General features: G+C 45.7%; 1 protein-coding gene across 4 annotated transcripts in view; it reads right to left on the bottom strand.

The window, feature by feature from the left end:
* Mcad (Medium-chain acyl-CoA dehydrogenase) overlaps positions 1 to 24,979 on the bottom strand; it is a 92,681-nt gene that overhangs the window by 59,504 nt on the left and 8,198 nt on the right. For 3 of the 4 annotated variants that reach the window (XM_084575817.1, XM_084575809.1, XM_084575800.1), the window contains exons 4-8: positions 21,489 to 21,558; positions 15,194 to 15,294; positions 9,439 to 9,519; positions 9,251 to 9,381; positions 720 to 828 (exon numbers count right to left, since the gene is read on the bottom strand). In XM_084575817.1, coding sequence (XP_084431943.1) covers positions 720 to 828; positions 9,251 to 9,381; positions 9,439 to 9,519; positions 15,194 to 15,294; positions 21,489 to 21,558 — 492 coding nt within the window. Of the gene's footprint in view, positions 1 to 719; positions 829 to 9,250; positions 9,382 to 9,438; positions 9,520 to 15,193; positions 15,295 to 20,601; positions 20,703 to 21,488; positions 21,559 to 24,979 lie in introns of all 4 variants that reach the window. The other variant, XM_084575804.1, reaches the window with a different exon arrangement.

The raw sequence follows: 24,979 nt of genomic DNA, 5'->3' as shown, positions 1-24,979 counted from the left end.
GCTGGACAGATAACCAGCAGCATATTCACAGCAAAGAACTAAAACAGCAATACCACATTGCAACGACACAAAAAGTTTTAAATTACAAGATAAACATGTTTTCACAAGTCTGAGGTCAAATGTTTGATGGAAGCCTGTCTGGTCAGAATAGAACATTATGAAAAATAAACAGTACTGAAAAAAAAAGATGAAGCGACGTTCACACAAAAGGCCAGGGAGCCGAAACGTCATTTCATCTTTCTTTTCGTCAGTGTCCTTTACTTTTCGTCACGCTTTTCACAGCGATTAAAGAAACAAATGTTGCATCTCTTATTCCTCACCATATACCATGTTATGAACAAGCTGATCCTCCATGTACCACTGTGAACAAATCATGCTGGAACAATCCTCTCTGTGACTGAATAAGCCAAACATGTGCGAAGTCGCAACCGCAAAAGCTTGAGGCTTTCAGGCTTCAGTTTATAACAGTGGTCAACATAAAAGCGCAGAATGGGTAGATAGTGCCCATTTTCAGAGGAGCAGAGTGCCCATCATCAATCACTGCTGCCACGAACACAACGACTTCTCTATTCTCTCGCTACGTGTGGGTTGCCAGTCCACTGCCTCCTCTGGTTTTTGCTACCCCAAATGAATACATGCACTGCTATCATCTCGTGTCCCCTTCCAGATATTTCTCAATAAATCCAGGTTTTTTACCCCCTGGGATCAGATAGTCTTGCCTTGCGTCCGGGCGTCACTCCAGGTGTGTCACGCTCCACAATGAAGGCCGTGAAAGCCTTAGAGGCCGGGCACTTGGGGTCTGGATTGGAGCGCGCCAGCACAAAGTACCTGCGTGCCACGCATAAAATTACCACAGCAAGTAATGCCTCACCCTTAATCTTCATCAGCCTGACTATACCCACTGCAGGGCGAAGGCCTCTCCCATATTTCACCACCTAACCCGGTTCTGTGCTAGCTGCATCCACTTGACCCCTGCGAACTTGTTAGCCTCATCCGCCCACCTAACTTTCTGCTGCCCCCTGCTACACTTAAACTTAAGCCAGTGCATAAGTGCCTCTTTGGTAAGCTTCAATGGAACTAATAAAGTAGTTCACTCAAATGAATGAGCATTCACAAAAAAATATAAGGCAGAGTACAGGGCACACACAAAATCAAATTGTGAAATGCAATTAATGAAGTTGCATTCCTGGCTTTCTCACTTATAAAAAAAGAAATTTATATTTGCACTGGTTCAAGGCATCTTTGGGTTTTGTATCTGGCTCTGTGATCTGTTTGGTAACCAGCTCACTCTTCAAATGAAAGTTAACATCTATACTGGCCACATCCCGGGGTGAATCACCTCGCTATTCCCCTTGCTCACGGGAGGGGGCAGTTTCTAACTGTAGTTGGTCACCACCTCAGTCACTTGTCTCAAGTTGACTGGAACACTGTTGCCAATGCTGTGTTAATTAAAATTTGATGAACAAACTACATCATCTTCCAAGCAGTTGAAGTACACAGTTTGGCAGAAAGTAATCAACAAAGCTGCTCAAGTGCAGAGCAATATCAAATAAATGCTTGCCTTCCTCACTTGATCCTTCATGCTCAGGAGACATTCACTGAAAATATTTCTGGCATTGATAACTTTTTGTCACTATTATAACTGCACGGCAGGGAAGAGACACCTTTAAAACATTATGGTTTCTTTTACGCATTTTCAAGATCAACTTGGTTCACAAGAGTTCTCAGATAAGATGAACAATGCGAGACCAACTGGTTGGTTTCCCACTGGACTCAATGTTAAAAAGATGAGCTTAAGATGAACCATTTTGTGTGAGCCACGGTGGTCCCCCACAACGGCACTGTCAAAGGGAAAAAGGGTGCTTCAGTGCACCATAGCGGAGAAAACGGCACCTTCTTGGGGGCACGTGCATCATGCGCTGCTTCATTCAAAGTACTGCTGCCCTGACTTGCCGTCACTGCCTGTGTCTGCTCGTGGGTAACAGCTATGCTGGCTACCTTCCAGGTACACAATATGGGAAGCAAAAGGTGGTGCTACGAGATACCCTTTCCAGAGAGGTGCAGTGGCAGCGAAAAAGAATACTGGAGCAACATTATTTTCAAGTAGGCTAACATCCTCACTTCATGCATAGTGCAATAAATACTCCATCTGCAAAATCATTTCCCTACAAAGCTATTTTATACATTGTTTTCATGCAACATGTACTCAAACATGAAATAACATGATAAGACAAATTTCCTGGCCCCTCAAAGGGAGTCTAGTGTACTTCTCAACCACTGGCGGCTTGTGGCTGCTGTTCCAGCAACACTTGGCTGGTTGCTCTTGTTTCCAAGAGTCTTGTAATAAATATCATCGGGCGAATATCCTTCGCAGTGCAATGCTGGGCTTCCATTGAAGCAGCGCCCACTGCTTTGATCAACAATCCAATTCGCCCCGTTTTCTAGAAGGATTGCAACCTGCTCTGTGAGAGACAACCACTTCCGCCGCACTCATTACAAAAGTGGGCACACAAATTGCTGTTGTGTTACATAAGACTAAGATGGCAAACAGAACCAAATAGAAAACCAACGTAGCTTTGTTCCATCTATGCTGCCACTGAAGGGGTGGTCACAGAAGGTGAGCAACGCCAGTGCTGCAGAGGACTGACTGAAACACTTTTGCATAGCAAAACCACTCAAGATTTTTCACAAGTGGGCTATTTGTTAAGCGGATGCTTGTACAGGTGAGTTTCAGGTAATAAAGGAGCAATGCCCATCCTAACAGCGTGTGCACAGCATACAAAGTACCATTTTGAATGTAGCGCAAAAAACGAGGGAGTAGAAGGACACGAGCGCTTTAGAAAGTATGCCTCCCGCAGCGGTGACAGTTTGTCCCCACTCATTGCTAGTAAACTGTGCAACATGATTGAGTACCCACATCATCTGAATGCAACAATCACCATCCAAAAGGCCTAATGTCGTCATGCAACAGTCAAACCTCGTTACAACGAAGTCTCATTTTGCACGGAAATTCGTTCGTTATATCCAATATTCGTTGTAAAAGTACACACAAATTCTTACAAAAAAAAATTCTGTTCATAAACCCAAGTAAAGGCTACCCTACAATGGAAAGCACAGAGCTGAAAAAAAAGCATTTTTTTTTTCTTTAAAGCGTGGTATAAGCACGCGAAACCTTACCTTTCAATTTTGCACTGCCAAGCAAAAATGAGCACACAAATCGGGATTTAGGCCACGCAGAACAGATTTATTTAAAAAACGACGTAATCTTCATTTGGCGGCACTTCACACAATTCGATAGAATAAATTTCTCAACGAAATCGACACTGTGCAGCGCTTTCCCAATGTCAGCTGATTTGGCCACAGGTAGGTTCTCAAGGTACCTTCTCAATTTCCTCGCCATATCGGCGGCCTCGGTGCTGCTGAGAGCTCGCTCTTCACCTTCTTCTTCACTCTCATCGCTGCTCGTAGCATCATCTGTAGGAAGAAGCTGATCGACAATTTCTTGGTCGGTCAATTCGGGCGCCACAGCCAAGTTGTCATCGGCAGCAATAAAGTCCTCGAACGTAACATTCGGAACCGCCAGTTGACGCCATGTCGTCTCGTCGAAATTGTCCGCTTCACCTTCAGAATCGTGGGCGTCGTTGGGCTCAGTCTCGCTGGTGGATGGAGTTAAGTTTGCGGGCTTCGCCCAGAAGCAAGATTTCGAAGGGGCGACCAAGGTCAAGGGGCAGCTTGATGCAGGCAGATTTATGAAGGTCGCGCGGGCGACCGCTTCTCGGAAGTGAGCCCAGAACACATGGCAGCGGGCGGCGCTGCCGGCCCTGTCCATCCCGTGCCGCGAGGGAGGCAGACAATACAGTTAGAGCGCACAGCATAAGCGCAGTGGTTGTGGGTTCAGCGCTAACTGCTATGTCCCCCGGTTTGAGTGGAGAGGGCGCGGAGGCCATAAATCCCGAAACGCGGCGTAACACGGACCTGGGGAGAACGCGCGGTAGAGGGAGCCGCTGTTGACATGTCTTCCCGGGAAGACGCCTGTGTGTCCCTTTGAATCCGCCGCCCGCGCGCAACCGGCCAAGGGCAGGGACCGGAATGTTAGGGCCTGAGGTTTGCGCGTGTGTTTTTATGTATTTTCGGAAGTGTAACCATCGACGCAGTTTGTCTTTGCGACTGCTTGGCGCCTCTTGCGTGGGAGGATTTTGGAGAGGGAAAAGTTGTAGATGTATGTGTTTGTGTGCGCAACCACTCTCCGCTTAGTGCGTGCTTTGTGTGTGTTTTATTTGACATGCGTAGGAGAGGGGTATATGTGGCACAATGATTGGCCAGCCCATTTCAAAGGACTGCATGTTATTGGCCACAAAGTGACTGGTCGTTGATTGGTCAACGGACTAGACTGGAATTTTGAACGCTAAGGAAGGAGGTTGAGACAGTTGGGCTCAGAAGAGAGTTGGGCTCGGACGAGAGTCGAGAGCATACGGGTTGTTCGAGGAGGGAGGCTAGGCTGACGGAGGGCCCGAGAGACTCCGGCCTAAAGTGTAGCAGAAGGCCAAGGCCTGATTCTGCTAGCCTCTGACCTCTGATCGTACACCCAGTTGCAGTTAGCCCTCTATGTTTGGATGTGGGGTTGTTCGAGGAGGGAGGCTAGGCTGACGGAGGGCCCAAGGGACTCCGGCCTAAAGTGTAGCAGAAGGCCAAGGCCTGATTCTGCTAGCCTCTGACCTCTGATCGTACACCCCGCTGAAGTTACCCTCTGTTTGATGTCGCACCCGACGACATTATTGTAAATACTAAGTTGTAAAAAGGTGTAAATAAACGTGTACAGTCCGAGAAGGGAAGTCGTCATCTCCGCACCGCAATGTGTCACTGAGCCACGGACGCAGCGGTGGTCACCAACACCACTCGGTACGAGCGAAGGCAGCAGAAGAAACAGCAAGAACACCTGCTGTACAGGGAAGCCCACCTATTCCCCAAGCCTTCGTCGCCCTTTAGTTTAACTGATGGGGCTAGGCCAGCATCAACAAAGCAATTTCTTATTGTCGACTGTGCCACTTCGTTCCATGCACCATACAGCATGTCCAGCGTAGTTTTGAGGTTTATGGCCGTTGATATGTCCCTGTCTATGTCAAATACGAGCTGCGTAACCAATCGCTTTCGGTAGCAGCATTTTAGTGAGCGAATGATGCCCCTGTCTAATGGCTGCAGCACTGAGGTCGAGTTTGGCGGCAAAAAAACTAGGCGGACCGCTTCAAGTGGTACAGACACCTTATAGGCAGAGCAGTTGTCCAATATAAGGAGCACTTTCCTGCGCTGCTCTGCCATGTCTTTGTCGAAGGCCTTCAGCCATGCTTCAAAGAGTGACGACGTCATCCACGCCTTTTTGTTCGAGCGATAGTCCGCTTGGACATTCCGGGCGTTGCGCAGGCACCTGGGGCGAGCAGATTTACAAATAACAGTTAGCCGCCTTTTATCTGACCCATCCATGTTGACACAAACAACAACGGTGACGCGGTCTTTGCTTTTCTTGCCTCCTCGGTACAGTTCGTTCTTCGCAACGAGTGACCTTTCCGAGAGCAGCTTAAAAAAAAGCGGTCTCGTCCCCGTTGTAGACATCGCGCATCTCGTAGCCATCCAGTTGCATGCAGAAGCTTTCTGCCCACTTCTCGCAGTTCTCTACATCGCCGGCTGCTTCTTCGCCCGACAAGGTGTGGCAAACAATCTGGTCTTTAAATCGCTGCAGCCAGCCACTGCTTGCATAGAAGTCATCGTGGCCTAAGACGCGAGACTTCTTGCCTTCATTTGAAGCACGGCACCAGACACAGGCAGGTTGCGCACTATAACGTCCTTGAACCACGCGAACAAGGCATCTTCAACATCCTGGTGGTGACAATACCTGACGCGCTTCCTGTCGTTCTTCACGGCGCCTGCAGAGTGCACGTTTTCTATCTTCTGCCTTGCGCTCAGTATGGTTGACAGAGTGCTAGGCGCTACGCCGAAGTCTGCGGCAATCTCTTTCTTCTTGCGCCCGCTGTAGACCGCCCTGAATATTTTTATCTTTGTTTCAAGAGAAACTGCTTTGCGTTTCGGCGCCGCCATGCTGCAAGACGACGGCACGACCTCGAGGAAAGTGAGCACACGTGCGGGTCGGCAAAAAGTAGGGGCAGGGGCACGCGGGCGGTGGTTCGATCACGTGCAGGTCACATGCCAGGCAGCCGTTGATGCTAGATTCATTCGCGGTCCCTAGATGGCGTGGCGTGCGAAAGCGCGGGTGATTCAAACACATATTAGGTGGAGGCGATTGATAAAACCGAAATTTAGCGTTTTGAAAATTTTTTTTTTTGCTTCTTTGCGGATTTTGAGTCATGTGAATACGAAATATGCTTCGTTATAACCGATTTAGTGTCAAATTTTCAGTTTTTCATCTCGTTATACAGATAGAACTCCCATAGAAATAAAGCACAGCCAACCAAACTTTGCTTTTACTTCGTTATATCCAATAATTCGCTGTATCCGTGTTCGTTATAACGAGGTTTGACTGTACAGATCTCTTGTGTAGCGCTGCTTTGAAGAGTGGTGGATTCACTCAAGAGCCCTTGAGAATGATTAGAATTTCTATCTCCTCTGAGATGAACTGCGTCAATGTACTACCATCCCATATTTCTAATTACACTGCCACGCTTGACTTTTAATGCCGAAATCTGGTACCTAACAATGGCTAATTTCGTAATTGTAAAACAACGCGAACAACGGTAGACAAGAACGAAAAAGACACTGGACGGGCGCTGACTCTCAACTAAGCTTTTAATGCCGAAACTTGGCGCCTTTAAAGGAAAAACAGTACATTCTATGTCACACTGAAGTTGATAAAACCAAACCAAAAGGCAGAGACACGTGCGACACTCAAAGGTCGCCAATAAAAGCTATCTCTTTGTCATTTAGAGTGACAGATGGTTTGCTTATACATTTTGAGTCTTGACTGATATGGAAGGCTTCCATTATTTCCCGCGTTGTCAGGTCGCAGTGCTTGTAAAGTATATCTGTTCTTCGCCATAAGGCGGTGCAAATTCCCTTCTTTTTCATTGTTTCACACTTCTTGCAGTAGCTTACCAGGTAAGATAGTTCCTTGTTACTGTCTAGATTATTTTTGTGCTCGAGCAACCTTTTATTTATGCAGCGTCCCATCTGCCCAATGTACCAGGCTCCGCAGGAGAGGGGAATTCTGTAAACTCCCCTTTGCGGCATGCAACAAACTTGTCCGTGTGCGCGATGCCACACCCGTTCCTTTTTTCTGACTGCTCCTTCTCCTTTTGGATTGCTGGACATACCTGTTTAAGTTTGATGGGTGCTGATATGGCTAAATTCACATTGTACCGGCCTGCCACATTTTTTAGCCCATGGGTGATGCGATACAGGTATGGAAGAACAGTAACTTTTTTCTCCTTTCCCCTCGATGGTCAGGAGTTTACCGAGTATCCTGCTGTTTCACCCACTTGAGCAATCGAGAGCAGGTCTCCGTGACCATAAACATTGGATACCTAGCAAGCCTTATCCTGGAGAGTTGTGAACGAAAACTATCACCGATACAGTGTTGACAGGTTGTTGTCAAAGAATTCCGAAGGCAAGAATCTACAATGCCGTTTTTAACTATTTTTGAATGACCTGAGTGGGAACTTAGGAGCACTTTTGTTGATCTAGGATTATACATCCAGCAAATATGCCCGAGACCGAATCGTAACCGTACGTCCAAGGATTGCAGCTCGTCGTTGGATGATGCCTCGAAGGTGAATTCAAGGCCTGAACCGCAAAGTCTAAAGAACTTCAAAATGTCATCCATGCGCGCTGTCAAATCACAACGGTCCGTAAACACCAGGTAGTCGTCCACAAACCTCATGGTCTTATGGTGCATTCCCTATAGTTTCCCCTCAAGGTCCCTATCCAAGTACATAAGAAAAATTTCGCTGAGGACCGGGGCGACACTGGATCCGATACACACTCCTGCTTTCTGTGAATAAAGTTTTCCCTGCCAGCCCATGACAGTCGAACATAGGTAAAACCGGAGTAGTTCTAAGAAACTTTCACTTGTAGGTCTTTCTCGTTCTTGTCTACCGTTGTTCGCGCTGTTTTACAATTATGAACGTCTACCAACTTGCCCAAATGAACATTCTGCTTGGCTAATTTAGGCCTTGTCAGATATTTTGACCTCAACACTTTGTTGCTTCCATAATCTTCCCTCTAAAACATTTGCATATTTCAATCATATAACGGTTACTAAATGATTACCTAGACTTTTGGTAGCACAATTTATTAACACAAACACAGGTGAGCAACATGTACATCATTTTTAACCCTTTCACTGGAGTAATGAGATGCTTCTGCATTTCTTCTTCCCCCCTTGACACACCTTTCCTACAGTGCCTTCCAAAATTCACGCCAGGGCCGTGCTTGCACTTGCCACAACACCTATATTACAGGCTCCAACTTTCGCCCCGTGCTGGTGGTGTGTGTGCACTGTAAAGTGCAGAACGACCACGCACACCTTTCTTCCTGTTGAAGTGGCTGATGCGTTACCTCTCAAAACATGGCTCGATTGCCCCTTTCACTCGCTCGCTGCTACAGCAGCAAACAAGGTCCTTGTATCCTCTCCACATTTCTCTATCATCTTTTTTCCATAACTATGCATTGTGCAGGCCTGTTCCATCCATGCATGTGATTACTTTCGGTTGGCTGCCACTCGAGACACCGTCAACGGCGAACTTGAGTGGTGGCTCTTCTGATTCCGAATACGAGCCGAGCTCGGATCACTTGGCGTAGCCAGGAATATTTTTAACAGGATGTCATACACTGCCAGTAAAAAAAAAAAAAGGCTGAAAGGTGTGGGTGACAAAGCATTCACAAAATTTCGAGCAGGGAAAAGGGTAGGTAGTTCCGAGACCGAATTATGTGCATCTCCCATTGAATGTTGACAATAATAAATAAATGTGCTCGGCTGGCCACATTCCTTCTAAGGAGTCATGAAGTAACTTTTATACACTGGTTCTAGGTTTGTGGGAAACCTTTACAAGAATTCCACCCAAAGAGAAGAGGGCTCATCATCATGCAATGTTGCAGAGGGAAATAACGATGTGCTAGTGGAATGAAAAGTGCCACCAACTTAGCTTCTGTTCTTGTTTGCAGGCTGCACTGGTCATGCTGTCCATACAAATTCTTTAGCTTAACGCCCGAGAGCACCAATGCCTTGGATAGACCCATGGCTCACCAGTTGGCAACGCCGCCATTGGTGATCCACATCTTTTGGCCATTGAGGACCCACTTGTCACCCTTCTTCTCAGCCCGGGTCTTGATGCCAGCCACATCCGAACCTGCTCCAGGCTCGGTCACGCAGTAAGCCTGGGAACAAGCAGTCAACACTGGACGCTCAGCAAGCAAGCACAAAGGAGCACTTACGGCAAGCAAAGGTTCTTCTAAGAGACGGCCAAGGTACTTCTTCTTCTGCTCTTCATTGCCAGCAAGAATGACCGGTGCTTGCTGAACAAAGGGAAATGGGGGAGATATTTAGTCCACACTTGTAGCCTCCTCTTCCAGAAATATACCAGCATGCCAACTTTTACAAAGAAATTTTTAGTTTTACTTGAAGAGCCTTCCTTTTTCTACCAACACTGTTGACCATACTGGCTTCCCAGATTTGTGTGTGAAATGTGCAGAAGCATCGAAAATGAAAAAACTCTGGGCAACAAAGGATAACTTATGCAGCTTGACAAGACTGGCTTTTCAAGCAAAAGGGAGGAAAAGTACAGCCCAAGGGATTAAATGCTGAGGCCACGTCTCATTACAAACACAGCACCCGAGGCCTAACTGAGCTGAAGCAAAGCCCAGAGGGTGCAGCATATCATATTGAAAAAAGGAAAATTCCGCCCCAAGTGTGACACATGCATAACCTGCAGCAATGGTCCGCACTGTGGTAAATGCACTCTGCTACTACACAGTTCTTGGGCCTTGTTCGGTTTCAGGCCTGCGACACTCGCCATCTCCTGACCACATGCATTCCAGAGTACCAACTCTGTCCTGTACAGCAGCTGTAGCTAGGCATCTGAGGTGTATGCAGGACCCAAGTCAGCAGTGAGGATGGGCCAAAGAGACCCTCGCATCATTGGCAAAAACAAGCACTACCCTTCCAGAGCTGTATTAGCTCAATGTCAAAGTTACTAAAGTTTTTCCAGGGAATAAACAGCCCCACCCACCTCAATGAAAATGTTATTGGGCACACCAGGCAACCAAGATACTTTTTTGGGCGAGTTGGTAAACATCCATTGTTAATAAAAACAGCGCAAACAGGAAGATAAAAGGAAGCCACAGTAACACCAGGCAGCTCGTGCTAGCTTGGAATTTAGCCACAACTCTCAACTGTATATGCAACCTTTGCGCTAGTCCTGTTTTTTCATATGTCTTGTGCTTACATTGCGCTGCTCCTCTCCACCAACTGGCTCACACGAAGGTATTCCCTCATCCCACCTTCGTCTCAGTGCTGCAGATATATTGGTTTAAGAAGCATTCTATAATTATCAGCCCAAACATTCACACCCTGGCAAGTTCCGCAGTACACAGTGCAGTTCTTGAGACACTTAAGGAAACAACTGCGCCCATATCATAAGCAACAGCCTCTCCCATAAACCTGTGCCAACTGCAGTCCAAACTTCCCCTTGGTTCCAATCTGCCACCTTTGCCTTACATGCAAACATCATGCCTCTCTTAACATTACACCTATCCTTTGCACTGTCATGAATACACACATTCACCACATCTCCTCACAATTGTGCATGTTCGTGAGTGAGGCATTCCACTGCAAAGGTTATCAATCATTTTCTGCATTCAGTCTGTGAAGCACAATCATGTTGGATAGACCTGGCTGATTCCGCATCTTCTCATGTTACCAGACTAATACAGTGAAATCTCGTTACTATGAACACCACATTAACAAACTTTTCAAATTAACGAATTTTTAAAGAATCCCCGGCAGATTTGCTATGTTTTCAATGTTAAACTATTTCAGAATTACGAATTTCAAAATAGCGTATATTTCAGAATAACGAACGTATTTTATTTCTTCTTCTATAATTTTGGAACATCAGTATTACGAATTCGGCTAAAATTAACAGCTCCGCAGCTTGGAACTCTCGCGTGAAACGAAACAGAAACCGCCGATTCTGCGTGTACGGTCCGTGGGCTGTAGCTATCATCATCAGGACATCTAGGACCAGCTCCTAGCGCCACCATGAAGCTATGGTTTATTACGCAGTAGCCAGTAGGCCTAGCCGCCTGCGTTTTTTTTCTTCCCGTGTTGTGTGCCATACGCGACTCGGTCGTTCGTGCGTTCGTGCATGCGGGACGGTATTTTTATTTTCTTTTTGCCACAGATTATCTTATCGCGAAGTTTGCGCAAGATTGGCGATGATATTAGCCAGCGAAGTGCCAAGAAGATACGAACGTAGCTGCTTTCACTGCAAGAAATCGACGCAGGGAAAAAGCGATTCGGCTTCTACAGACAGCAAGCATTGCCCCATCGACTGCCGCGATCATTATGGAAGACTGAGACAAGATTTTCAAAGTTCAGGGAGCATAGAAAATGGGGTCAAAGAGAACTTTGATGTTTTTTTGTTTTTTTTTTTGTTTTTTTTTTTTTTTTGCACATGGACGAAGTCCGTACTTTCATCGCTCGGTGCAATCACGCACGCAATGAGGTGTTCCGGAAAGTGGAAGGTGTATGTGCTGTAGTGGTGTAATGTAGTGCGCGGTCGTGTTTGCTGCGCGCAGCAGAAGAAAATATTTGATTTCTTCAAATAAATCAGCTTTGGAGTTAGTGCAACATTTTCACTTGAGGTTTTGCTCGTCTACACACGTGCCTACTGCCAAGGTACGTCATTTTCATACTTAGGTTTGACCACTGGCTTATAATCGCAGATTTTCATTACAACAATATTTCAAAATAACGATTTTTTGCGGTCCCGCGGGATTCGTTATATCGAGATTTGACTGTACTTGAACAACTTGCATCTTTGTCCCAGCATTATCTGACAAAACAGGCACTGCAACACATCTCCAGCTCATCTCATTTGTAACAATATTCTTAAATGCCATACTGCTTCCATCTTCTCCGCCAACTGATAAATGCACCGCTTACTTGAGTAGCCATGTAGAGTGCTCACAAAGCGTTCCAGCCCACAAGAAGCATTTTGCCTCTTCACTTAGTTGCAAATGCACTGGCACCAACTGTGTATATATCGGGTGTTTGTTTCAAAAATAAGTTCAAGACAGAAAAAAATCTGCAGCAACAAAACCTCTGCCTTGAAGGACACAGGCTGCTGCAAAATTCTCTTAATTGTATAACTGGTTTGGATTGCAGGGTTTAAAGTCCCAAAGAGACGCCCTCCACTAGGAGGGCTACGGATTAATTTTGACCACCTGGGTTTCTTTAACATGCACTGGCATCACACAGCACACGGGTGCCTTGCATTTTGCCTCCACCAAAAAGCAGCCACCGAAATTCGATCCTTGGGCAAACAAGTCAAGCGCCCTAGGTATAATTGTATAACTAATGAAACAAAACCCTCAGACTTTTTAGTTGGCACGGTTTTGTAGTTAGTGCCATTAAACAAAGCAATTTTTCTACACGAAACCAAAACTAAGCGCACTGAGATGCGAAGCTAAGTGCTGAGAAGACGTCCACTGTTGAAGCGTTGCAGTGGCTGTAGTGCCAAATTTGAATCGGTTTTATGCCATGTCATGAACAATATTTCGCATCTCAGGCTGATGCAACATTCATTCCCAACTGTGGGATTATTTTTGTGATTAACAAAACAAAATAGAAACACAGCACACTACAGAAGGCAGTTGGATCTTGGTGCCGTAGTGGACTGCAGAAAAACATAAGCAGCGGATGTCCCACCTGCAAGCATGTCCAATGCACTCGGTTTCATGGAAAAAAGCTCTGGGCAAATGACCTTTTAGTCATTTCAAAAATTGATACGGCATTGCCTCGTTTGCGGCTTTGAATTTCCCATTGCCAAAATGCATTAATTACCTTGCTTTAGTTAATTGCTTCGATTGTGCCAGGCAAGGCTGAGAGTCTGCTCCTGCAAACTCACTATGTCATGCATGAGAGTGAATCTCCTCACAATGTTGGGACCCAGTTGCACACCGACCTCGACACAAGGTGATGTGCACAACGCTACCTGCTAGTAGAAAACTACCAAGAACAGACAGGTGTATCCCAATGCTTACGGTGGGTGGCTATAAGTATGGGTAGGTCGCAGGAATATGCACTGCATGCAGTCAGGCTGAGTAGTAACGAGGCAGAGCATTGAGTGCGGGCAGCAAACACTGGATCACCCCATGCCAAATGCACCACGCTCATTGCTTTTACAGTATATCTAAAAATAGAATAAAGGCCAAAAGGCTTGACCAAGCGATCTGCTGCCACACAGAAATGAGGCACCAGAAAGTTGCCCCACATTTTGGTAAAGCCTACAAACCCACTCGCCATTACCGTACAAAAAAAAATCTTTTTCAAATGCATTCCTTCAGAAAGGCAGAGCAGATGTCCCGGAATGCATTTCCGCAACCAGCAACGTGCATACTGGCACCGAAATACGAAGGGAACAACAACAAGAACAGCTATTTGCAACTGATAGTTAACGGCCACCATGAAGAATAATGTCCCATTTAGGTAAAACCAATATCAGCAGATGGTATCACCACAATTTGCACTGTGCTTTTGCAAGGCACGGCAAGAGCACAACAGGAGTGCCAAGTTCAAGAGTTGCACTTGACTGGTAGTTGCCAAGGTGACGTGCAACAAGCATTTTCATCCCGCACTTGCCAAACTGCTTCCCATCGTTATTGGGCAAAGTATGCCCAATTTCATGCCACAAGCAAGCTAGGTCAAACTGCCAGTTATGCTCCCGCTAGAAAATGAGTTGTCCACACTCTGTCCACAAAGTGTGGTCCCTGAAGTGCTCATCTTGTTTGCAAATCCAGAGACCTCACCTTGTGGCATGCAGTTCATCACAACCCCAGCTCAGGGATTCCACTCATTTAGAGTGCCCTTAATCCGCCTATCATGCCAAGACGTCCATTTCAAGGAACTAAGGGGAGCAGAATGGGCAGCCATTATATCCTGCAGTGAAGGAAAACTGCCAGCATGGTTACTCACAAATTACTTCCCCCTCCCGTGATTTAATTTAAATAATGGCTTCTACATCCTTTTTTAGAACAGCAAACAGTGCCGTTGACAAGTTCATCAAGCTGGGTGATTCGGCCTTCTAAATGCCAGTTATTCCACACATGCACATAATGGACAAATTGGGTGTTTTGATCTCAAAACAAATACTAACAGATACCTTATCAACTGCTTACACAAGACAAAGGCTTTTCCAGTCCCCTCAAGTTGTAACGTGCATATGCAATTTCATTCTTTAGTTTATCTTGTAGCAAACCAAGCCTGCAGAACTGGTCTCATCAAAAATATGCTTATGATGAACTGTAAAAAGTGAGTAAACTAAGTGAGCAATGAAAAACCAAAAAGCTATGAAATGCTTCATGCTAAGGAAGAAGCTCATGCAAGCCTTCCAACAGGGCATCCTGTTTCAGTATAATTGAACAAAATTTTAAGTGGCTGAATTCCCAGAAGAACACTGTTAGCGCTGCACTGATTTAGAAGAGACTTTTGGGAAAGAAGCAATTGAGCTCAAGGCTGATGTAACAAAAAAGCACAACCTTTACCAAAGGAATACATACACCAACAAAGGTAATTGCCAGGTTCACCTGGATGCCAAGTGGCACATTAGAAATCAATTTTTACCTTTTTTCTATATCAACCACCTACTGACGACATCATAGACCAGTAACATGAGGCTGCGACTACTGCTTACACCAGCCTGCCCCTGAGTTGGAATCATATTGCATGACACAGGTGACCCCGCAACAGCCGTGGCACCTAAACCTAGATTATTTAGCTGCAGTAGGTAAATTCCAGGTAGCACTATTCCCTTGCACTGCAATGATCTTGAGATAAAAGATGGCAAGGTGAGAATTCCACTAGCATAAACCACTTCATCAAAGCACCTGTACAGAGTGAGCACTCTGTTCATGTTTTTCTCCAAGCCAAGAAGCCTTGGTTGAGCAAATGAAAAGGACCGGTTCCTACCCCAAGCTCGGTACCCGTCAAAGCGAGACAGATGCCCGAGCAGGCGTGTGCCAGCTCCTCGATGCAGAGGCACGTCTCAAAGCTCTTCAAGTCAGGCCCACCTGGTAGGAAGGGAGGAGAGGCTTCAGCTGCTGCAGCCTAATACACACCTGAGCGGAACCACAGCTAAACAGGTGGCAACAACCCACTGAGCAATGCACAGCTTTTGTTTGCTCTACCCTTTTTCAATGCTGATTCCAAGACCTGTGCTGATCAGAAAAATGAAGCTGACATGAACAAGCAATCTTGCAGCTTTTACAAAAGCAGTTATCAATAAAGCCAGCTGTTGCTTTAAGCATAAAACCCACTCTTAACGTTGAGCCATGCAAAGGAGTTGCCACCGACTTCAAGGGCTCAGTCACTGAGCCCAAGATGCCAGACCAAAACCACAGCTGCCCACTTACAGACTGTCATTCCACAGCTAATACTATTTACAGCAATGCTTATGGCTCATGCTGCAAGGAACACCTTTTGAGTTGAGACACTCCTTCACGACATCATCGGGGCACACACTGACCAACAATGAGAACACTGGCTATGAATACCTCAGTTGTTTAGCAGGTGATTACGGGCACAAAGATGGACACAGGACCCTCTAATTTTGCCTCCACACAAAACTGGCAACGTTCACTTCTACTCGCCAGCATTTTTAGTTGGAGTTATCCTGTGTTCAAATTACCATCTGGACTCAAAAAACTGACCGTTTGCATTATGGCAAATTTAGCGTATCTACTCACATAATGAACACCTCCCCCTTTTTTCCCACAGAGAATTAAAAAAAAGAAAAAGCAAAAGCACATCTCTCAGTTTTGTGCCATCGCAGCCGACCACGCATATCTTGCGCAGATGCTGCGATAACATCACCATGTTTCTATCACCTCTAACAGAAAGGGGAACTTGGCGGCCTTGTCTCCTCGCCAGCACTCAACAGTACAAGGCCACAGTGCAGGCCCTTCACAAGTAGTCTGTGTTGCGTATGAGGCTTCACCGCACGACGCACTGAATGGCACATTTTGGCAGCAGCAGAAGAACCGTAATAAAAGAGCATAAAAACATTGTGGGGGTTTAAGCATGGCTTGAGCCTAGTGAGATCGAGCAATGAGTGTTGCAGTGATAGCCCCTGTAACAAAGCCTTTTCAATCCGCGGTTTTTTTTTTCATTATTTTTCTGTAAGTTAGGTTTTGAAGAAAGTAAGGCACATTATAATTTTGGGTGGACACCATAGAATGGTGGACAGCTACACCTAATCAGATCAAGGTCACGTTTTCATATGTTTTCTCGTCAAGTGGTTTATAACAAAAGAAAAGCGCAATATCTGTCAGATTGAGTGAAGAGAGGAAGGTGGGAGTGAAGGCGGAAAGTAAAAGAGATCCCGTAGTGGAGGGCTAATGAGTAATTGTGGCCACCTGGGGGCCTTTAGCGTGCGCTGACGTCGCACTACACGGGGCTGCCTCTCCATTTAAGTTAAGTTTTCAGGAAAGGAAGGCGCAGCATACTTTTAGGTAGACATCATGGAATTAGGTCACTTGAAGGTCAAACTCCCGGTCATAACCTTGGCTTCCACTACAGGCGTCTGAAATGCCATGCAACTGCATTCGGCCAATGAAGCTAAAAAAAAAAACAAAACTGAAACCATGTTGTGGATCAGGCCGTTTGTGATTTTGATATTGCGCACATGACAGAGGTCAACTGCGCAACTTGTAGTTCAGGTTTCAGGAATGCTACTTTAACAACCATTTACAGTCTCATGCAATCATATCCGTAGCGGGAGACACGCGTAGTGCCCGCCTGATGCCTTACCTGGGCTAGGACTGTGCCAACATTATCCATATTTCCGAATTAATGGGGGTTGAATTAGCAAGCATTTAGTTGCAAGTCTCAAAGGTCACACAAAACAGACAGCCAGCAGCCACCGGGCCACAAACTGCCGGTCATAGGTTAGGCTTTACCCACTCTTCCATGGTTTTGCTGGGTTTTGGATGCACGCAGCCACCCTATCGTGGGGGCACTTCTTTGGCCATATGGGCGCCCAAATGCTGTGCCGGGTAGTATCTGTAGTGAAAGCACGGGCTTTGTTAGATACGCGCTGTTCCTGCATTTCACTGTCGATGTTGTCCCTCGTAACCAGCTCCGCAGCCGGGGCAGCGCGCACTCCTGCCATCACCGGTCGCTGCTGCGTGTACCCCTTCCTCTTCCTGCGTGGCAGCGACAGTGTTCTCTGGTTGCCTAAGTGCCGGCTCGGCATCAGCGGATCATAGTGCGTGCATCCCTAGCCGAAACGCACAGCCACATTGACTTGACTCACTAGTCAGTCACTGGTATCTCTTCTATGGGCCCACGCGCTGCCTCCCGCAACCTTGTTAATTGCTCTCTTCATTTCTCCCACCACAAGGCTTCCTTCATCAGTCAAGAACTGTTAGTGGAGTGTTTCTTGAAGAAATACGTACGAAAAATTTAAAAAAGTTTAAGAATCGAGTAAAACAGTGCTAGGGGAGACAAAACACGTGAACGACAGACACATGCGCTGTCGTCTGTCATTCACGCATGTGTCTGTCGTTCACGTGTTTCGTCTCACCTAGTGCTGTTTTACTCGATTCTTAAGCATGTATTTGCCCTCTTCTAAAAAAAAGTTGTCTGTAATTGTGCATACATAATGAGTTGTGCTCAAATTTCACATTAGGAAGTAACGTAATTGTCAGCAATTTTTGTACATAGACCTCTATGGAGCTTTCCTGGACCGAGTAGGTAGTTTGAATTATTGAAGTTTGAATTAAAGAGCTTTCAGTCATTCTGTACAACATGGCCAGCTAATAACACAAGCAAGGAAATCCATGCTCAGCTAATTACTGCCAAACACCACCGCTTCAGACGCCTTTTCACTAAGTTGAGTTGTTGTGGAGCGGGCATTAAAGAACTCGACAAGTACTAACTAAAGATATCGGTCCGGTGAAAGTTGTATAGCTATTGACAGTGTCCAGACATGCTCCACCATGAATGCACATGTGTTGCCACCATCTCTTTGTGCCCTATTTTCAGTATTGAATGATTTCACTATCTGCCTCTGGGAATGAAATGTCTTCCCAACTCGTCTCTTGGCATCTGTCACTGTCACACTTTAGTGCCCCATTTTCTGTTTTTGATTAGGTTGATTTCACAGCCTGCTTATGATCTGGACAGACTTTCCACTTATCCCCTCCTGTGAAATGTAATGAGTCTGGTCTCCTGAATCCCCCATAACATGCCTGCACTTGGGTTTTTCTTCACACTTGCATGCAATGTGATGATAATCTGCTGACAATTAGAGCAAAATTCTTGATTAGCACATCAACCTCACTGGCCAGCAAAACTATTTCTCCATGACATAGGCACCACACCCGAGGCACATTCAACCTATACTCTTTCCTGTGAGCGACACAGCAATCACCCCTTGAAGCCTGGTTTCCCTGTCACTTTCCCTCAAATAGTGCTCCGTAAACTAACTTCCTGTACACTGTACCGATTAGCAATCTTATCCAGTCCACTGGGCTGAAATTGATAGACTTTGTTCACCTCTAACAGCCCATTTTCAACACTGCACTAAGGTAAAACTATGCCCATCACAAGAGCAGTGGTGGCACCCTTTAAAACTTTTTCTCCAGGCCTAGACCTCCAACTGAACCCACTGCACATATCCATGTGTGCCATAGCAATGCTGATCAACCACCACCAACAGTCAAGCAGGCTCCCTCCAGAGATAGGATGAGAGAAAAAGGCTTTAAAGGGCACTGAACAAGGGTAAAGAGAGGGGAAGCCTCAGTTCGCAGGTCGAGCCAATGTTTCCACAACTTGTCGAGGCAGCAAACCTCTGGCCCACACCACAAAGTGGGGAACTGTTTCATGGAGCTGACAGGGCATTCGGTTTTATTCTGATGCTTTGACTTGCTAGCACCACAGGTAAGTAACCTTTTGCTAAGGCACAAAGATGCAATTTCTTTAAAACATAGTGCAAATATAGACAAGGATGTTTTCAAGAAATTGCTACCAACCAAACATCTGTTGCATCCCGCACACAATCCTGCCAAGGCAGCTACAATGGTGCCAGGCTTTCATTCAATGAAAAGCATCACTGCAGAGTAACATTATTAATCAATCCTTCAAATTTGCTTCCAAGCATATGGTTGATTTATTCATTTGCCTGTTTGGAAGCCATACTTTTCTTGAGTGGGGCACACCATGTACACATGGCTAGTTTTGCAAAACTGGGAAATGGTATGCTAGGCATGTTTTTCCTGCTTCTTCCCCACGTTACAGTGCCCGATATCCCTCACCGTGAACAAACCCGTCAACAACCAGGGCTGCTTGTGGGCTGTCTGCCGCTACAATTACATCAACACAGATGTCCAAGTATCTACCGTTTCGATATTCGTGCCACGAGTCTTGTTGTGGCTTGCTAGCCTCAGTGGATACAAGACCTCAAAGCATCTGCTGAGCTTCCTCTTGTTTCTTTGCCGAGAAAGGTACACAGTGAGCGATACAGGCTCACTGTGGCCACACAGTCAACCCCAGAATTTGAACCAGCGCACTTTTGAGGAAGCCATGCACCCAAAACTTACTATTCTTGCTAACAACATATTAGTCATTCCAGTCGCAAGTTTGAGCATCAAAAGAAATTTTAGCACTGCCAGATTCATGATCCAGGAGTGCCGTAAAGCCTTCATCAATGCATAACTTGTTTTTGCACAATAACTCGGAAGGATAATTGTGTGCATGCACTGTGCCTCTATATATACTACAGATTTGTCATCATAAACTTGACAACTAAACATTTCAACATTTTGAATAAACTAATCATCCTGCAATTATTTCTGCATCGTCACTTGAACTGCTATTATAGCAGGTAGGGCTGGGCCAGGCCTTAAGTCTGAGCATAGGGCCAGGCTGAGCTCAGACCCTTAAAGTGTTGGGCTCGTGTCTGTGGCATAAGGACCGGGAGAAAACTTTGGCCTGTGCACACCTCTAATTTGCCTTTCTCATTACTTCCTTGTCAAAAGCAACCTTCAGTGCTAGTTTCCCTCAACAACCCTGCAAGCTGCACTTTCTCTCAAAGAAGGGAATACAAGAGGGGGAATTACGGACCATTGCTGCACAGTTCTTCTCATCGCAGTTGCAAAACTCCATTCTTGGCTGCATTTTCACATTTGACACTTGCCCGTGCTCTGTCTTGACATTGGGAGTAAATGGGTCCCATCTGAACGCTCAACATCTTCACTTTAAAAAGAGCGCTGCATGACAAAGAAGGCTTTTACAGAATGCTGTCCCACTAGCGCAGTGCCTTCATGGGCGTTTTGCAACTGGACCAGGCATTTTCATGGTAACAAAGAGTCCATTACCCCGAGGCCCGTTCCTTCAAGAATGGTTTTGATGCCCGAGCAGGCATATGCGATCTCTTCAGTCACCAAACAATGGCTGACGAGGCTTAGACTGCTGCCACCTGGTGGTGAGAGACAAGTATCATCAAATTCCAGCTGGCACAGCCCAAGGTCAGAGTAAGCTCTACCTCTGTACATACAGTAAGCATGCTGACAATGAATTTGCCTCCAAGGGCTAGCAGACACTAATGTGTCACTTATGAGTTACACTGCAACAAGCCACACTGCAGCAAAAAGTTGCCTAAGCTGTTGGCCACACCCCTCTATGTGCACCAAGGTCTCGCTGCTTTTGCCCAAATGGGTCTGAGCCATCCACTTGACCCGTAACCTCATCCGGCCACCTAACTTCCTGCCACACCCTACTATGCTCGCCTTCCCATGGAATTCAGTTTCTTATCCTAAGCAACCATCGGTTGTCCTCTTGTCGCACATGTCCTGCCCATTTCTCCTTCTTCGTTTCCACTAGAATGTCATTAGCTCGAGTTATTTCTCAGACCCACTCTGCGCCTTTGTAAATAAATACCCTTTACATAACAGAAAGTAAGCTGGTCCTATTTTTCAAGTGTTTGATGCCCTCTTTCTTATGGATTAAGGTAATGTTAGCGTTCTTCCAAGATTTTGGCACTGTCGAGGTCATGAGGTCCAAGGGCGGCCAGTTTTCCTAGCACGATATCCTCCCCAACTGCTTTGCTCCTTTTCATAGCTCTGTTTTTCGTTACTGGCCAAATACTGCCATTTCTGCTATACTTGTTGGTGCTGCTTAGATGGTATCCTCTCTAATGATATTCAGCACACAACCCAGCAGGGTTTACACATGGAACACAATCAGGGTAGGAAAGTGCACTGACCATATTTTGCAGGAATGGAGAGGTTCATGAGACCAACTTCAAAGGCCTTCTTGACGATATCCCAGGGAAACTGCAACAAGCACATTTCATGAGACACTCTTCCAAACCCTCAGCGAAACAAGTGGTGCACTGAAGGCATCAAGAGAAAACAGCCATCTGCCGTGTATGCCAGACCACACACTGCTTTTGCTTCTCTTTGCATGCTGGGGCCACATATGGAAGGGCGGCTCCACTAGCACGCTGCCAGGTTCCTTTTGGCAAATTTACTACCCAGAAGCCCTTATTCACCACTGCTGTTGTAATCACAGTGCAGGAACACTATTTTTTCTCTCTCATCAAGAGCAAATTGCAGGCTTCCTGATGTTGAATGAAATCTCATGCAAGCAGCCTTCCAATTTCTCCACAACCTGATGGTGGTGAAATGGAGTGCCTAAAAAAGACTACGGTGCAAGCAAGATAAGCATGCGCTGCCTCCAGTAGCATGGCAATAAATGTCAGCTATGAATATTAAATTGGTGAAAGGAACGAAGAAACAGCACTCCCATTCGTCCCGTCTGTTTGCGCTGTTTCTTCGTTCCTTTCAACATGAACCAACCAGCCCAATCATGCGTTGAAAAGCATTGGCTACAATAGTAGCTTTATTGTGGCAACCTTGTTGAGCAAATGCCTAGCAGGAGAGAAAAACGTTCATCTTGGCAGGAATCAGAACGCATCTTAGATATTGCATACCAGGCTGTGTTCCGGTAAAGCCTGATGCCATCAAATCTCAATCATACAGTAGTATCAACACACAGCTGAAGCATAAAAAGAGACTGCAGGGCACTGTTATAAATGTGGTGTGAATCAGGCAAAACGCGGTGGCACTGCTACCACCAGCAGCTCGTTGCACAAGGGAGGGTTATCACCCACAACCAAACAAAAGTTTTAGTTTCTCCCCTCCCTGAAGAAAAGCCGAGTACATCCAAGAACACAATGCCCATGTATATTTAAAACCCTTCAATATGCTGAGGATATTGGGAGAAAAGTTCCCAAACATTTTTCCCATTTACCCATAAAGGTGGCTGTTCCCTAACAGCTGGCCTTTCAGGAAAATAAGTAGGCAACGTCAATCGACAAAAATACATGGCTATTTCTGCACAGTGTGTTCGAGTAGTCCGATATGCTCTACATTTGCACTTGTTTCACAAGGTTACGCTCAAACGACTAATGAACCATTGCAGACAACAGTCAGCATCGTGTTTAAAAACGTATGTGGCAGACGCATGGTCCTGTTTCATTGATGCCATAAGTTGGGCTCACAGACCCATTGTTAATGCCACACACTTCAATAAACACAGTAGCAGAAATGTTGATTGCAGTAAAAATGTAGCACACCCCTGTTACCAGGGATATATTTGTCAAACAAGCCACTGTTTGAACAGACGCCTCCCAAAAAACAAGAATCCTTCGTACAATCCCTGCAGCAGACCACTAAAGAGATTGAAAAAAACTTGTCAAGCAAAAGCAATGCATGCCGTAATCCAGACACCTGTTAAAACACCATTCACGAGTTCAAAGAAACATCTGTTATGTGTGCATCAGCAGTCTACCCTGACAGGTTGCGCACTCGAGTAATCTGAGAAAAATCATCATTGTTGCTTTGCTTTCATGTAAAATGCATAGACAGTCAAGGCGTTCATCAAATAAAATTCTTGTAAAGATTTTTCATTCAATAATTGGAACATCTTTCCTGGTCCCTTGAGGGCTGAATGAGCGAGATTTTACCGTGTTCGCAATGTGGCCACCGCTTTCTTCTTTACTTCCTTTCATTATTGTCTCAGGGTGTCTATCAAGTTGATGCTTCCAAAATCCCCGAGTTTTCCAGGTTTTCCCTAAGTGCATTTGTAAAATTCCCCGAATGACACAGTACTTTGTTTTATACTAAAACGGGCTGACACAATACCACCTGATGCTATCACTCTACAGTAAACAAGTTAAAAAATAAAACAACAATATAATTTGTTTTGAAGCAGTCACATTTAGTTTATTTAAAAGCAAAACAGAAGGCAGACATTATTAAATCATAACAAATCGACTGCCTCAGAAAAAATGCTATAACCAACTGCAAATCAAATCGAACATTTTCAACTACACTAGCCGACCAATTTTTTTTACACCAATAATTCGCACTTGCAATACTTCGGACTTTATGGTGCTGAAAAGTTGGAATTTTCAGATCAAATTTGGTGGAAGCAATAATGTGGCGATCATTTTTTGACCAAAGTCTCGTTTTTGCAGCATGGCATAAATGCGAGTGGGCATCGCTGTCGCAAGCAACCGGTTCTGCGCAGTTATGAAAGCTAGACAAAGCAGTCATTTGGACGGGCTCTCTTCATTGTTGAGGTAGTGGCAATAAGGAAACGCTCGTCGGTGTCATTACGGTTGCCTGCGATAGTCCACAATCGGACTGAAAATGGAACATGAGCACTGTCTGCCACGGCTCACTACGACCGCTCGAAAAACAGGGGTGCGGGGGGAGGCTCTCGCTGTTTTCTTGCGAGTTTCATCTCGCGGTATTCGCCACCCGTCGTTAACCATGAAAACTGAATGTTATCGCTTCGCGCAGCACGTGTATGAGCATGACCTGAAGCTGTGAAGTAGCATAGACATGACGAAAGTATGACTGGCCGAGATATTCTAACTGGAGGGTTATAGTGATTACACCTTAGTACTTTTGGCAAAATCTGCAGTGATAGCCTTGAGTGCGCATGCTCTCCAGTGGCGTGCACGCCTTCAGCGTCGACACCAATCAGCGCACGTACACTGGCGGCTGCACCCGCCATATCAGATCATGCTAGCATGTGCGCATGGCCGGCATGTGTTAGGTGATCACAGTAGACGATCGCGCTAATCTATAACTCCCTCTTATCGACATATAGACAAAATATGGGCAGCAACGAAGTTTCTCATCTGTAAAGTTGTTTTTTTTTACAGAAAAGTGATTTTCTTTAATTTCATGATAAAGCTCCCAAAGCTGTGGTGCCTGTATCGCGTGCATGCACCCTCGGTGGCAGAAATGAACGCCTCCACCAAGAAGATTTGGGACTTGCATTGCTCCCAATGGAAATCTCAAGCTATAGTGAACTATATGGAAGCGTCGCAAATTCTCGCAATGTTTTCTGCCGCCTTGTTGGAGCTGTCTACTGGGAGAAACAAGGGGACGCCAGTGACTGACAAATAGCACATGTGGGATCCGTAGGCAGCATGCGCTCAGAGCACCGGGGAAATGTCCGCTTTCAACACACATTGAGATTCGAAGCGCCAATGGCACCGCTTTTTGCAGCCTTACTGAGATGGTATACTTGAGAGTGCAACACCACATTGTACAACCTGTGCAATTTCAGCCCATTTTTATCGCAAGTTTGCTTCCCTTTAAATAGAACTGCAACTAATTTTCCCTGATATAAGCACAAATTCCTCGAGTTTTCCCAGGTTATCCAAATTCCCTGAGT

The sequence above is a fragment of the Amblyomma maculatum genome, chromosome 1 (genome assembly GCF_055883805.1).
Source record: "Amblyomma maculatum isolate TAMU_Amacu chromosome 1, ASM5588380v1, whole genome shotgun sequence".
NCBI lineage: Eukaryota > Metazoa > Arthropoda > Arachnida > Ixodida > Ixodidae > Amblyomma > Amblyomma maculatum.
The sequence above is the reverse complement of the archived record's forward strand: the minus strand, read 5'-3'. Positions and strand labels throughout refer to the sequence as shown.